This window comes from Centruroides vittatus, unplaced genomic scaffold (assembly GCF_030686945.1).
Source record: "Centruroides vittatus isolate TY-2023 unplaced genomic scaffold, ASM3068694v2 contig_2969, whole genome shotgun sequence".
NCBI lineage: Eukaryota > Metazoa > Arthropoda > Arachnida > Scorpiones > Buthidae > Centruroides > Centruroides vittatus.
The window spans coordinates 11,022-27,919 of NW_027121890.1; the positions used below are offsets into that span (position 1 = coordinate 11,022).

Consider the following 16,898-nt stretch of genomic DNA (forward strand, 5'->3'; position numbering starts at 1 on the left):
GCATTATGTAAAGATGTACCGAATTTAATTTTATATTTAGTCACATTTTAAGTTGATTAAGTTGTATTTATAATTACCATCAAATTTTTTCGTCACCATGGTTTTGTGTTGTGCAAGTCTAACAACCTATTATTAAGATTAAATTAATTAGCCTAATAAACCCTCCAATTTTTTATAGCTACATTTATCATATCAGGGATTGACTGGAGCAAAATAGACTAAATTTTTACAAAAAAATAGTCTTTAATTAACCACAATCAAATTTTTAGTAGAATGAATTTCAAGCATCTCATCAGCATATTTCAGGCATAAAGACCCCACATCAGCCTAATACATCCATACAGAGATGCTTGAAATATTAGGGCTTATTAGTTTAATCGGTTAATGTTACCCTTGGTGGCAAGATGGCCGCCATAGGGATTTTTCCCTACATTCTACACGGCGACGGGGAAATTTTTTCCTCTGTGATCACGTGACCGATGCGTTTCCGGTCGCCGACGTGGTCTTCTATGGAGACTGCGCGTTACGCACTGTATCGTAATAACACGACCTAGTAACTCCTATACTATAATAAGCTAATTCAACCCTATTTTAATAGAAATAAAAACATTTTTTTACTCACGTTGATTGTCTGTCATTTCCCTTTTTTACTTTTCTTCCGGCCTTTGGAATTTTGATCTTCGTTTGTTATAGATCTTTTTTTCCCCCTTTAACGGCTTCGTTTACTACTGTCGATGACTTCTTATTTCTTCCTTTTTTACTCGCGGTGGACGATGTTTCATTATCCTGATCCTTCTCTGATTTCTTTGAATAATTCTTCTTCTTTTTGTCGACGTTTTGAACGGGTGCAGACGGAACCGTCTCGGGTTCAACCCATTTCGGAGTTTTTCCTGTCCCTGGATAAATCATAGCAAGATGTTCGATGAAAGTTTGAAATCTTTCTCCGGCAGTTTTTTTAGGCCAGTCCATGAACTTCTTGTACATGAACAGATACATGTATGAGTCCGATAAATCGGTTGTGTAATGCTTTGGCAGGTGTTTTTTATTTTTTAGGTATCCCCATAAGCGTTCTATGTTTTGAGTGTGGTCCCCTGTCTTCGGATTCACGAAGTTTTTCGAGTGATTTACAGTTCTATGCACTACATCCACGCCTTCGATGTCGTCAATGTGGTTGTACCCCTTCCACTCGTCGGTTATTATCAAACTTCCCGATTTGACGTATTTGTAAACTATCCAGTTTAGAGTTTGTTCAGATCTGTCGTTTACCTGACAAATAAAACAGTTCCCGTCCTGTCTACATATGCCGCCCACAACCCATTTCGTTGATTTCAATAACCTGCCTTTTTCGTACTTCCTTTTGCAAATGACAGTTTCGTCGATCTCTACGATCTTATTCGGCCCACCTATTTTGAAGCTCGTCATGTTACTTAGTGATATCATCATTACTAGACGTATGTGATTCGACCAATCCACACCAGCTTTTCGAGATATCCCGGATGCTAAAGCCGAAATGGTAGCTCCACATTCTAGACATAGGTAGTGCCATATGAATGACAAGATACATCCCCAGGAAAGACGACCGCACTTGCTTTTAAAAGTCCCTTCGTAAACTGAATATTTAACTCCACACGAACTGCATCTTAGAAGACATTCATTTCTTTCTCTTCTGTAATATAATTTGCATATCTTATCGCACGCAGAACACGTCGACTCTATCTGCTGTATACCTAATTTGACCGCAAATTTGAATGCATTATCAATTGCCGGGTTCAATCCCAATTCAGAATAATCTGCTTCCATCATTTTATAAAACTTCCTTGTAGTACATTTTGCCCATAATTCCTTCGAACTGAAATCAACGTCGCCCATGACTAGCACAAAATTAGTAACCGCCTTGAAAAAAATATCCTTAGTACCGAAGTTACTAAAAAATAAAAAAAAACAATTTAACAAAACAAACGCGCAAAAAGAAAGCAATTTCGTATTGTTTGTACTTGTAAAAAATATAAATTACCTCTTTAACAATTCGGAAAGAACAGATATTGTAAAAAAAAAAATTCTATGCCAACAACGAACATGCACCACACCACTGTCTTCTACACTCCCACCAAACAAAATTTGCATAATTCGACGATCTCGGCACCAACACATTACGTCACAACATTTCGAAAGAGCTCCCTCTCACGTCACAAACGCGAAATCGCGCGTCTCCGTTCCGAGGTTACAGGAAACGCGGTCGCCACGTCGAACGCAGGGAAAAAAATTTTCCCCGTCGCCGTCTAGAATGTAGGGAAAAATTCCCCCGGCCGCCATCTTGCCACCAAGGGTAACATTAACCGTTTAATCTTAATTTATGTTGTGGGCTAGAAACATTATTTAATAACCTATTATTGTTTAAATATATTATTAGAAGTAAATAGCACAGTTTCTTACAATTGTTTTTGTACACAGGTTAATCACTCACAAAATCTACGGCAGCCAGCTTTAGTAGTGTGGGTTTTAGCGAAGAAAAATGGAGAGGTGATAACTGGGCATTGCAATTGCATGGCTGGACAATCTTCCTCCTGCTCTCATGTTGGTGCTATTCTTTTTGCCATTGCAGAAGGAATTAAAATAAGGAGCTTCCAGACATGTACTGACCGACCAAATAATTGGATTGTGCCACATGTAAAAGATTGTGGTTACAAACCACTACGAAAAATAAACTTTATGACAGCTGCAACTGCAAGCAAACGGCAATGCCTTGAAGAAAAAAATATACAAAAACCTTATTTGTCGAGTGATAAAACTTGGAATACCTGTATAAACAAACCAAGTAAGAAAGAACCCACTTACAACTTTATTTGATGCCAAAAAAGCTGCCTTACCTTGGGATCAGCTGTTAAATCACTGTAGGACAGTGTTTGAAACTTTACATCTGACAGATGAAGAAATTGAATTTATTAAAGAAAACACACAAGCACAGAGTAGAAGCAAGCTGTGGTTTGTGCATAGATCAGGAAGAATAACTGCTTCTGTTATGAAAAGTGTGTGTAGAGCAGATATAGAGACTCCACCAGTTTCATTAATTAAAAAAATTTGTTACCCTAAAGAATTCTCCTTTAGGAGTGCTGCAACTGCATGGGGTTGTGAACATGAACAAATTGCTTGTCATGAGTATAAAAGATTACAACACAAAAAACATGAAAATTTTAGTATGAAAGTTTGTGGACTTCACTTAAATTCGTCCTGGCCTTACATTGGTGCAACACCAGATGGAATTGTAAATTGCAATTGCTGTGGAGCAGGTTTAATAGAAATTAAGTGCCCATGGTGTAAGAGAGATGAAAATATAGAAGAAAACCCTCCAAATTTTCTAAATAAAGTGAGTAAATTCACGCTAAAGAAAGATCATGTGTACTACTATCAAATTCAAACTCAGCTGTTTATTTGCAATGCTAGTTATTGTGATTTTGTTGTTTGGACAAAAAAGTCCATTTACATTGAACGCATTACACGTGACGAATTGTTGTGGGCAAGCATCGTGCAACAAAGTAAAGCCTTTTTTGTGCACTGTATTTTACCAGAGCTAATTGTAAAAAAATTTTCTTCCCAGCCAGCTCTACTCCCACGAAAAGATCCAGAAAATGTATAAATTTTATAGAATAAAATACTTTACTGTACAGCTAATTGTTTAGTTTGATGTAAAAATTGCCACTTTTAAGCAAAAAAAAAAAAAATAATAATAAAAACCCAGAATGTATTACAGTATTGAATAAATATTGTAATTCATTTGACTAATAAATAAAATTTATTTATTATACATATTATTGGAACTGTCAGTTGGCAAAAGATTTCCACTCCCAAATAACAAATTGTGTTATAACAAAATTATTAATCAAATGGAACTACACTGTTCGATAAGTTTATTAGAGCACAACAAATTGTGACAATTTTTTCAATTGTTGTTACAGAATCTTTGGTTCTAACTGTAAGCAGTTCAATTGATAGTGTAGACTGCAAGATTCTATATTGATTTCGGATGCGGCCAATTACTCTTTCTACGTGTATCCTCAGATGTGAAAGTTTTCTGCTCTGCATCACATCTGTAGCTGAAAGTTGTTTCTTTCCTCTTGTGTATGCTGGAAGTAGAAGCTTTGCACAATAGAAACCTACACTGTCAGCTATATTAAACCCTCTGTCGGCTAAAATAATATCACCCGGATTGAGATAATTTAAAAAGCCAGAATGCTCAGTTAAATATTGGTCACTAACTCTACCTCCCCATGGTTCCGAAATAAATGATACTGTTCCTTGAGGTGTTACTCCTATTAAAAATTTATGGTGTTGTGATGTTTATATTGTGACCAAGTCTGAGCTCTAGAGATTAATGATGAAGGTCTATCAATAAAAATTTCAAAACAATCTATTATTATGGCAATGTTTTCTCCAAGGCAGTTTTTAAATACACTAGGCATTGTTTGCTGTAAAATGTCCCTATCTGGCCAGTGAATTAAATCAGACAAACGAACATACAAAACATTTGTCCATTTTTCCAGGATTCTTGAAACTGTTGATCGTGAAACATGAAACCTGTAGGCAAGATCCTGATGACATAAACTCATTCTGAATCTCATCAAACACATCAAAAATTCCTGAAACTGCGTTAATTTGCTTTGTTCTGAATGTTGAACAGCAGAAGAACATAAGTCAAATACAGCCAGAAGGACATTGAAGTTTACCATTCCTGTAAAAAATCTTGTTTTTTCATCATTTCCTTGAAATGACTGAAGTGAATAATAATCATTTATGGTGGCTGTTGCTTTTAATGTTGCCAGTTCTTTCCGAAGTGCATCATATTCCTGTTCCAAATTATGTATCATAATGGAAGTAAGTTCTGTTTGCGACATTGATGCAACTCCTTTTTCGTTCTCAGTTTGCAAGTAAACAGTACTCTTTCCATTATTGCACAAATCTGAAGCTGATTTTAAATTTACAATGCTTTCTGAAACTTCTTCATTGGAAGAAACTTCAGTTTGATGCACTTTTTCACACTGTCTACTTTTTCTTCTTTTCGTAGCACGTTCATATCGTTCTTGTCTTGCTCTTGCTTCCTTTGATCCTGCTAATTTCTCCCATGTTTATAGTTGGGGCCCAATCTGGAGATTCTAAATCATACAGCTTTGCTGGTTTTCCTTTAAATAAAAAATAGTTTCACAATAAGTTTTGCTCACATACATATATACTTTTGTGTTTACAAGTAGAGAAAAATAGGAAGCAGTGAGACAGCAAAATTTATAATAAGAAAGTAACTTTACAGAAAGTATTTCCATCATTAGCCCTTGTAATTCATTCTAATATGTTCTTTTATGGCATAACAGTCTGAGAAAATGTAAATGCATATTAGTTTCTTAATAAACATTATTGTTCCATTTAACTAATTTTTTTCTTCTGTAATTTGGCTTTAAAACATTGTCTGAACACGTACCAGGTATGAAAGAGATATCAAGGAAAGAAATTTATCTTTTCGTTGCACGTTTTACTTCAGTTTAAATATTAAGTAAAATTCTACATTTTATTTGTAACCTTTAAATTAAAAGTTAATTGTGTGTGTCACCATATTCATTCTAAAGGAAACAGGATTTTATGACCACGAAAAATTTTCTCAAAGATGGATGGTACATAATATTTGACTGACCCACCAATGTTTTCTACGGGGCATCCATTATTTTTCTCAGGATTAAAATAATCGTTAAACAACCGGAGTAAAGCGTGAATTAAGAAAAGCATCTCACAGTTCCCTACTCTCTCCTATACGAATTACAAGGTAACGCAATCTCAATTTATAAAAAATAATACCAAAAACAAGACCAATTATGTACATTTACCTGAAATGAAATGTTTATTGCAAACACGTTTATTATCCGTCACAGAGGAATCGGTAAAGTTTTGCCTGTTAATTCTGGAAAGCCATTCCGTTCGCCTTTGCCGGGAAAGATCTTCGGTTTTTTTATCTTGATGGTGAATTACCGTCGGAATTCGGAAAAACCACCGATCTTTATGCTTTCCGCGGTTGGAATCGCAACCAAATACTACGCAATGGACCATAATAAATTAAAATTAAACTTTAAAAAATATGAGTTAGATGGCGATATCGAGATCGGCAACCAACATGGCGCCCGCTTGTTGACGGGAGTCGAGTGACGTCACGTGCACGTCCTCTATTGGCTTAAAAAAAACAAACAGAAAAAATGAATAAGCGAAAGTACGGTATGTTAATAGCGTATATATACGGATTATGTCAATCAACGTATTGTAATGATTTGTACTATATTTGCGATTTTAAACATTTGTTCAAATGGATATACAATAATAGAAAATGTGTAAGTCATATAGCTATACATCCACAAGAGCCGAATTATCGGGCTAGAATTGGCTATAATAAATAAATAATTAATAAAACAATTTGGCACTAGAGCTTGGCGTTAGGCGCCATCTCTTACTAAACTTAATAATTATAATTAAATTAAATAAATAATTTTAATAATTTGGAACTGGAGGAAAAGAAATCGGCCCGAAGCGGAACTCGAACCCGCAACTTCTGCTATTCGTGCAGACACGTTACCAGTTACGCGCAGTCGATGGTCGTCATGTTAGCTTATATATACTGGAGGAGGCGATCGGACTGAAGGTCCGGGTCGCGTAACTGGTAACGTGTCTGCACGAATAGCAGAAGTTGCGGGTTCGAGTCCCGCTTCGGGCCGATTTCTTTTCCTCCAGTTCCAAATTATTAAAATTATTTATTTAATTTAATTATAATTATTAAGTTTAGTAAGAGATGGCGCCTAACGCCAAGCTCTAGTGCCAAATTGTCTTATTAATTATTTATTTATTATAGCCAACTCTAGCCCGATAATTCGGCTCTTGTGGGTGTATAGCTTTGTAACGAGTTAGTCGTTATTTATTTGTAAGTCATATATGCATGTCAGGTACAGTACTCATCCAACGGAGCCTGTTTGAAAAAATTGTGATTTTGAGGTATGTCTTGTAAAACATCTGAATTATTTATAGGTATTTATTAATTTTTATGTACAGTGTGAGTTTCTATAATGTTTTAGTTGACTGAAGAAGGGCATGTTACGCCCGAAACGTGTAACTTATACTCACATCAACTGATATAAAAATGATGAAATGCCATGTGATCGATTAATCATACAACATAGTGTTTAAGCAACAAAAAAGTTTATTTATATTAGCGATGAACTGAACTAATTTACATAAGTATAGATGGTAACAGTATATGGAACTGCTGTCTAGCTTCTGATTAAAAAACAGACTTTACATAAAAATAATATGAAATACAGTAGAGAACCGAAAATCGGAATCAATTGAACACTGGGGTTGTTCAGATTAGGGATTTGTTCCGATTACGGTCTATGTACGAAAAAATATATTAACCTGTCCGATGTTCAAATTTTTCTCCGTTGCGTGTCGCTTCGTGTTGAATTTTTCTCCGTTGCGTGTCGCTTCGTGCTGAATTTTCGTCGATTTTAAGCCTAACGAAAATTTTTATAATAATAATCGAGGCTATCGTATTGTTAAAAATTATTTCTGCATTTTGTACAAACAAAATAAATATATTGAAGAATATAAAAACATGAGAATTATACTTTAGAAGTAAATTTAGTATCAAAAACGTTCGATTCAGCACGACACAGTCCGACTGAAAATCGTGCCGATTACCGGCCATTCCGATTACCAGGGTGCCGATTTACGACTCTCTACTGTATATACATTTATTTTTTTACGTAAAAGGAATCTAAAGTGCTTTTACAATTTATAGAATGTAACGTTTAAAAGTTGCTATTGGTATTTACTATCTGGAGTATGTAATTTTTGCATTGATTTTCTCTAAGTCAAACGCTCGTTAGAAGATCATATCTGTGTTGTAGTAGTGTACATGTAGACTGAAACAGGCGTGACCAACAGTTTTTGCTTCCGGACCGAATTGGAAAGAAAACTTTTTTCACGGACCGAACGAAATATTAAAATTAAAAAATATTAAATACAAAAACGATTCATTTAAGTAAATAAATGTTTAAATATATTAATATTATATTTCTGTCAAAGTACACGAATTACCAAATTAAATTGAATATTACTTGTATATCTTGAATCACTGTCCAACATACATTATTTAATAATAAATATTAATATTTTAAATTTATCTTATTTTAGGCACTAATACACAGATGAATACAAAAGTTATACATCTCTACAATGGATTTTTTTAAAAAAATGAATAAGTATCGCAAATCCATTCGACCAATTATTGGAAGTTAAGTACCTTATATTGAAAGATTAATCGCGTGCCGCATAAATTCATTAATTGCGCCGGATCAGGCCCGCGGGCCGTATGTTGACCATACCTGGACTAAAAAAACATAATATAATTTCAAATCTGGCCGAAACCCTCAAATAGAATACGTACATGATAACAGAGCAGATTAGAAGATATGAAGGAAGCAAATCAAAAACTCAAAACTAAATTCCTAATACAATCAGAAAGGTCACGCAGAACAAAATGGAAAATATGAAAAAATGACAGACCGTAAAATGTTGAATTTACCGTAAACGGAATTAGAAACATTTCTTCGAAATCATTCTTATTAGTTAAGATATCAGAGCAGTAGATGTATTAAGAATTACTTTGAATAACGTTTGTAACGACCTCAAATTATCAGTTTCACTTTGTACATTTATGCATACAAAATAACTTTATTGTTACCATTTAAACATGCAAAAATTTGACATTAAAGTAAATCCTTACTGCGTCATTCCGAATGTTATGCATGCCGACCCATGACAGTAGTAAGCAGGCATCGATGATATCATATATTTTCACTAAATTTATTTCATAAATAAAAAGTGAACTCAAAGACAAAAGCATAGAAATGTCTTTCATTTGATGGTATTCTCAGGTATTTTTGTTTTTCAAAAGTATACTTACATTAAATTCTAATTTACAATCGTAAATTACAATCCTGAATAAAACTAACTGTTCAAACGTAACATTTTATTCCCAAATACAAATATTGGTTTAGTAAAATCACAATATACTTTCCAAATGAAAACTGCACTTTAATAAGTCTTTCAAATTGATAGAAAATTCGAAATAGCTATTACGAAGATTAAATTCAACGATATTGTAGTAATTTTTGTGCCATCAGACTTACAGGTAAATAACAAAAGAGAAAAAGGCAAAAAAAAGGAAAACCCATAAAGATAATTCCTGGAATTCGTTCTTCTCCATAAAAGAACAATTTACTAAAAGGCATTTTAATGATATTTCTGAACAGGTGATTATAATAAGGTCTTGGATTTAAACAACACAAAAACGTATTCATCCCTCACTGGTTTTTATAGCGACTTTAGCACTACTTAAAATAATTCCCTTCCATACTCTTACTCTGAATTCTCAACATTCCGAACAGAATTATATTTATTTTTAACATTATCAAAACAATTAATCTTAAATTTCTTTTCAAATAAGTATGCTAAGAAATACAGGAATAATAGCCACAGCATGGAAAAACGTTTGTAGAGATATAATAACAATGATTTTTACGAATGTTATGTATACATACATATTGTTATATAGAAATACTAGTGATACGATAATTGTTGACATTGAACCTTGCAGTATGGGAAAACCAACGTGATAAAGCGATTCCTTAAGCTTTTCTTTCGAATCGGAATGTGACGAAGTCAGAAAAGCATATGAAATGTGAGTCGGATAATTAACGCAAAATCCGTTACAAAGTATTATGATCATCATTGAAAAAACGTCAAGATTAACAGCCCACAACGACATGTATCCAACGGTTTCGACAATTATTGAAACAACAGCTATTGCAACAATTACTGCACAAATAACGTTTGGAACGAACGAAATAAAAACAATAAATAGTAGAACGGCTGTTAACCAAAATATCCGAAGAGTAATTTGTTTGGTGATAATACTTTGTTCTACCGATGGAAAAAAATAGGAATAAGTAATAATTGGTAAATCTGATTGTTCTGAAATTTTCCATACATCTGTAATTACTGTACGCTCAGTCTGTCCCTGAGTAAGATTCTTTGTTAATAAGAAAAATCGACTGCATGTAATGTCTGTGTAATTGTTGTTAAAAACTATATCATTTGAAAATTGTCTGACTGCTTTGATTTTCAAGAACACATTGCGTAGACCGTCAATGAAATCTTGTTTTCGTGTAATATTATAACCTCTCAAGGCGAATTTAGATACTGGATGATTTTGAAATTCTTTGTAATATTTCAACCAAGAAAATTCGAATTCCGAACCGGCGAAGTTTGGGTGAGATTCTAGTTTTATCATTAAATTTTCAATGGATTTCTGAACTTCTTTTTGAGAATAATCTAATGTTTTGTTGATGACAATTTGAATAGGAAATGCAAATTCAGTAAAATAGTCATAAAACATTCGATATCCTTCTGTAATTTTAGAATCTTTTGGATAAAACGTAAAAACATTTAATCCTTCATGTAGAAATGTTACTCCCCAAATACCTATTGTAAGGTTAATTATATACAAAATTATAACCAATACTTTGGTGAAGGGATAAGAAAGAAATTCAGCGAAATATTCTCTGAAGAAGTTCATAACAGCTAATTCATTTTTCTCACTTGAGTTCTCTTCATTGAACTTTTCTGAAAATAACAAATGTCAAATAAGTAGAATCGTACAACACATAATTATAGTGTACAAAGGAGTTTTTATATGTAGCATATTTAATTAAAGTAAAAGATTTTGATACGTATAAACAGAAATATCTAGTTTAGTTTAGTACGTAACATTATTACTACAGAATATCGTTTATATCTATTAACAAATGAAATATATAATGCTTTGAAGAAACTAAACTTTTTTGAAAGTTTGACAATACTTTTTCATTTTCGGTACCATATTGTTTGTTTTGAACTTATTTCAACAAGAATGAACATTAAACCAATCAAAATTGCATTTTTGTTTTATTTTCGTTTCATAGTTATTTTATTCAGAGGTTTAGCGAATTTTGTTCTATTCTTCAGTGTGATTTCTATGTTCAACTTTTTATGTATATTAATGTGTATTAAAAAAATTTTAACTTTTACAGTATATATTAATTCTCTACTTACATTTTTTCACGACACGACATCTTTGTTTTAAATTTTTTGTAATGTTTTTTTATGAATAGTTCTTCACTTTCATCAAACAAAAGAAATTATCTAAGACTGATTCATCTGCATTAAAAATTTATATTTATATGAGATTTTTAATTAAAACAAATATTGACTTAGGTTGTTATCGTCATCGTTAATTTCATTCAAACCATAAATATTACCTTTGCTCTAGTATAATAATGTTGAAACTTGCTAAAAAGTAAAGAAATCATTCATACAAAAATTGATATGATGCAACAAACTAATGTTATGTATTGAATATTCTGCAGTTGCCAACTTAAATATCAATACTGAAAATTAGAACAAGAGAACATATACGCTTAATTAAATACAACTGTTACCGGCAAAACTCGATTTTACGCCAAACTAGTTTGGCGTAAGCGTGTCAGGCCAAACTAGTTTAGAATTATTATTCAAGTATATTAATGGTTAAATATATTAATGGTTAATTTAAATTCATCATAAAACACAAATAAGTTTATTTTTAATTTTAGTTTGATTTTAAAAGTTGTATTTATTATTTCGTTTAAATTTTTGAAAATATTATCGAAATTAATTACCTTTAAAAGTGCATGGCTTAATGAAAAAATACAAATTGATAAGTACTGATTAGCTTATTTTTATTTTATAGTTTGGCACAAGTGTTGTGTCACTTGTAATCAATACCGTTTTTCGTTAATGTGACCCTATGGTCGCTCGTTTCGATTCCAGCGATGAAAAGACAGGGAACAGTGGGGACACACGTTCTAACCTAACCTAACCTATTCTAATAAATTACCATAATTATTAGCAACCAAATTATTAGAATAGGTTAGGTTAGGTTAGAATGTGTGTCCCCACTGTTTTCTGTCTTCTGATTGCTGAAATTGGAGACCAGCCACCACCTTCGGTATCTACGGTAACACGAACCCCATTTTTTTTTATAATTAAGTAGACTATGTTTGAATAAATATTGTTCATCTAATTGATTGCTTTTTAATTTTATTTTAACTATTAATATATATAACCATTAATATACTTGAATAATAATTCTAAATTACTTTGGCCTGACACGCTGACGGAAACTAGTTTTGCCTAGGTCGAACTAGTTTGGCTTAAAATTAGGTTTTGCCGATAACATAACTATACCAATTCAGCAGTAGTTATACTTCGTCTAGATGAAGGTTGCGAAATCTCACTAATTATAGTTAAAATTTTCGAAAAAAATTACTAAAAGGAAATTATATAAATACTGGGAAATTATTAACATAACAGAATAAAAAGTAAATTGAATTTAAACGAAGGTATAACCATTAGTGATATTTGGTAAACTTTATTTCATAATTGGTGCAGTCTGTTGTAAATCGATCTTTAACCATCAAGATTTAAAGCTTCAGACCTCCTAATATCCAAACCTCTATACAAAATTGTAGAAATTTCAGACATAAGAACGAGAGTTATCAATATTCGAAGAGAATAAACTTAATATATGCTCTACACATACATTAACATCCATACAAACAGAAAAAAACCCACAAATGTTTTTGCATTTCTCGACGTTTCAAGATCACCCGAGTCCAGAAATTTAAAACCTTGATGGGTCATTTTTTGACAGATCGCCATACTATCCCACTGTTACATATAAACAAAGCTGGGAAAATAATATACAGTGAAACCTGTTTTTGTGCGGTCTTTTTCTGTGCGATTTGTTTTGTGCGATTTTTTTTGTGCGGTATATGAAAATTTCAATCAAATTGGAACATAATTGACTCCTGTAAAATTTTTAAAAACTGTATTGGTTGTTTTCTATGACATCAGCAGGTTTTTTTCATTTTTTATTCAGTAAAATTTTTTTCTCATACGTTATTTCGGTTCCCTCTTATTTTAATAGCATAAAAACCATAAATATTATGTTATATTTGAACAGATGCGGTAAGTTAGCTCCTCTCCAGCTTTAGACTGCAGGTGTGAAATTTTACGCCTTGTTAAATGAAATAACACTTCCTGCAGCTATATTTATCAAATAAAATCATTATTTAACGATTATTTTTAACTTTTTAATGTTAGATTCGTATTTAAGTGAAATTAATTAATTAATATAAAAATTAAAATTCTTAGAGGATTTTTTTCCCCATTAGGTGTTTGCAGAAAAAGGCCCAAGGAGTTAAAAAAGCAATTCCTAGTTATTTCGTACGGTTTCGAGTTATTTTCTACGTGAGACTTTTTTTATGCGGTCCCTATTCACCGCATAAAAAAATATTTTTTAAATTGTGTTGCGAAACTATTTTTTATAGCCACTCGTGAAATTTCGCGCGATTTTTTTTATGCATTTTCTTTTATGCGGTCCCTACCCCCGCACAAAAACATGTTTGACAATACCTACGTAAGTATTCGTTTTCATTCGACATCACACGAATTATTAAATTTCTGTGCATTTGAAAAAAATCCTTAGGGAATTTTTATGTTTGATGAAAGTGCAGAAAAATAGCTACTTAAAGGTTCGTAAATTGAATCCAAGTCTTTTTCATCGTAAAAATATGAAACTAAACAATTGATATATAATTTATAAATATATATTTTAATATATAAAAAATGAACATTGTCTTGATAAATAATTACATAATTAATGCACATAGGAAACATAACGAAGAAGGAAAAATGATAACTTAATCTTGTGTGTAATCAATCGGTGTAATAAATTTGAAAAATAACAAATGAAAGACGTTCGTTTAATGTTCTTCCATATATAAAAGTGAAAGTTTTTTCCATTTTATAATAAATTCTAGAAGAAAATTAAACGAAACATGATACACTATCTAGTTTCGTTCACTAAAAACAAATTCTTATTTTATTATTTTTATTTATATTTTCATTTATATAAATTGAACACAAACAAAACGTATTAAATATGTTTATTGAAACATTTATTTTGGAGAAATGTTTCAGTTCGTGAAAATTATAACGACTGAAATCGGAAACTTCTATATGTAAATTACTTTTAATCTGATCAATGTAAAAAAATGACATTACCTTTCACAACTTTAAATGTAAATGCATTTAATAATTTCTCTTCTCTGTATCCACTAAGAGCTAGACAAGATCCGAAAAACATAATCTGGTACAGATAAGTGAAGCACACGCAAGTAGTAGCATAATAAGAGAATATCCTCACACCAGGAAATTCTGCTGTCATCGCTATGCAAAAAGATAATATATTTGTTAAAGTAGTTATGGTTATAGAAACTGCAGATTTGGAATACGTTTTCTCCATTCGTGCTTGTACGCTATCTTGAACATTTGTAATTCTCCAATTCGCTACTATCACAAAGGCGTCGTCTATCTCTGTAGCTGCGAAAATGCGAAATGTTTAAATAAATAAATATATTACATTTCATATAAAAAGTTTATTCAAAAAGTGTTTGAGATTAGCGAAAACAATGTAAATGAAGTAAAAATAATTAACCTGAGCTTCAATTTAGTTTTACGAGTATTTTTCAGTTTACGGAACGTTCAGTAAAATAATCATTATAGCGCTTCAGCAATCGCAAAGATTTTCCGAAATTTGTCGTAAAACTGTTTATTAATTTAAAAAAGTAAAAACTCGAGGAAAAATTTATTAGTTGATACAAATTTTTCAATGCAATGAATATAAAAAGAAAATGATTTTAATACTAGATGAATCAATATAAATGGTAAGACCTCTTATTTTACATAGTGTGGATAATTTGTACCTTTCTTTCTTAGCTCTTTCTACGCTGCGAGCACTAAGAGGGCCTCTTTTGTGTACGACAATTATTGGTTCGGCCAGGCCCACTAAGGGGAGACCAGGTGGAGAAGGACGGGTCCGACATATCCGAACGTACCACTCTCGAAAAATATATGGGAATTATTATCGACCTGTCCGTATTCGAATCCGGGTCTCCTAGAGCGGTAGTCTGCCACCTTAAACGCTCAGCCTTCTGGCCAAGATCATTTGTATTATAAAAGACGACTTTATAAATTTTTCTCGAACTGTAAATATCACTTAAAATATATATTTAAAGTTGGAATGATTATTTTAAAAATTAATTAATTAATTTGTTCCCTTTTAATCGGACTGTTTGACATCTCTACATGTTCATGAACACCTTATGGTGACTAGACAGTTTTATTTGGTGGAACTATCACTCATGAAATTTTATCCCCGCTATTATATTTTTTCCCGAAGTCTGAAGGTCTCGTTTTTGGTGATTCAGATTGGATGTGCAGAATTTTTTCACTACACAACAAAAAGTCAGTGAATAACTGTAAGCATACTTAACAAAAATACTTAAACAGCAGACTTCATTGTTAATATAAAATTTACGTTAAAACTTATATTGCTATAACCGTTGAACGAGTCGCGAAGTTGAGAAATTTACCATGAAAAATCTAAATTACCTATTTTCACATTGTTACAATATCTGGCCTGGGTTTTCATCGATAATATTCTTATTATCATTTTAATTTAATTTGTTTTTTTAGCACTATCGAATTAAATTTTGTTTAATAGGATATTCATTAATATATAAGTTGTAATTTTATTTCGATTTTAGAAAATAAAATCTTATTTGCCTTCACCTTTCGATAATATTTGTTATAAAAATACTTCTAATTTTTATACCTTCAAAATGTACCTTTAAAATGCCAATATTTGTGTTATTTACAACTTTCGAAAAAGCAGTCATTATAATTTATTTAACAGAATTGCTTATGTTCTTTTGTGGAAATAAAGGAAATGGTTAAGATACAAGAAAGTTTTGATATGAAAAGTATATATTTTTACTTAGGAGTAGGAAACGTAATACGAAGAGAAAAAAAAACTTGTAAAAATAAAAGTGTATTTTATACTGTATGCCTACATATAATTTAATAGAAGATAAAGACATTTTGCTAGGAGAGGATAATCTAAATGAAATAATTACTATTCAGTCGGCATTTCTAATTTTTTATAATAATAATTTTTGAAGTCTAAATTTTTAAACGTAAATAAGTCATTATATATAACAATAAAGATGAAAAAACGTTATTAATTATTATATATAAATTTTTTAATTGATAGACGTATGCGGTAACATTATTCCTAGTACACCATTATGTGGCAGCGATGAATGCACTCTCATGCACATCACTGTTTTGATAAAAGTGTCCCTGGTATGTTTGTGCGCCAAATAGGTGTAACGACTTCCATTTGCAACTACGCAAGTCTAGTCACTGTAACTAAACTTAACTTCCAAGTTTATACTTACCAAAAATTAGAAACGGTAAAAGAATATTATACTTAATATTTTCTACTCCGCATGCACTCATTAATCCGAAAGAAGATATCACTGATAATCCAGCAGAAACAACTGCAGCAATACGCATCCATGGTTTACTTCTTACCCAACTATTCGTCAGGTACGTCATTACGCAAAAGAATGTTGCCACAATGAAAGCCACACTTATGAAAGGTGCAATCTGCTTAGCAAGAACTTCGACATCTAATTAAGTAGCTAACATTGGACACGGGTATACTTCAATAGAATGAAAGTTCATTTTGTTGACATTCGACAAAAACGCTTTACGCCATTCTCGAATCCAATGTGTTTTATGAAAATCAGATTCGTCCACAGCATAAAAAAGTCTCATGCATTCTACTTCTTTAACATATCCTTCTTCGTCATATTTTACTCCTC

At 31.9% G+C, this 16,898-nt stretch overlaps 2 protein-coding genes across 2 annotated transcripts; both read right to left on the bottom strand.

The window, feature by feature from the left end:
- Positions 1-4,310: 4,310 nt before the first annotated feature.
- LOC136972546 (uncharacterized) lies at positions 4,311-4,889 on the bottom strand. The gene has a single exon (XM_067267131.1). It carries the CDS (start codon positions 4,887-4,889, stop codon positions 4,311-4,313), a length of 579 nt encoding a protein of 192 aa, XP_067123232.1.
- A 1,231-nt stretch (positions 4,890-6,120) lies between these two features.
- Positions 6,121-16,629, bottom strand: LOC136972547 (patched domain-containing protein 3-like). The gene is made up of 4 exons (XM_067267132.1): positions 16,470-16,629; positions 14,233-14,550; positions 10,088-10,710; positions 6,121-6,207 (listed from the first exon to the last, which is right to left on the bottom strand). Exons 1-4 carry the CDS (start codon positions 16,627-16,629, stop codon positions 6,121-6,123), a joined length of 1,188 nt encoding a protein of 395 aa, XP_067123233.1.
- Between the last annotated feature and the right edge of the window lie 269 nt (positions 16,630-16,898).

Bases quoted from the DNA above. Each gene is read 5' to 3' on its own strand.
- LOC136972546 (XM_067267131.1), bottom strand. From the start codon at position 4,889: ATGTCGCAAACAGAACTTACTTCCATTATGATACATAATTTGGAACAG.
- LOC136972547 (XM_067267132.1), bottom strand. From the start codon at position 16,629: ATGACGTACCTGACGAATAGTTGGGTAAGAAGTAAACCATGGATGCGT. The intron at 14,551-16,469 runs GTAAGTATAAAC...GCATTTTCGCAG, and splicing joins TTTACCGTTTCTAATTTTTG to CTACAGAGATAGACGACGCC. The intron at 6,208-10,087 runs GTAATTACAGAT...GTTTTTTTTAAG, and splicing joins AGGGACAGACTGAGCGTACA to CCAATAGAGGACGTGCACGT.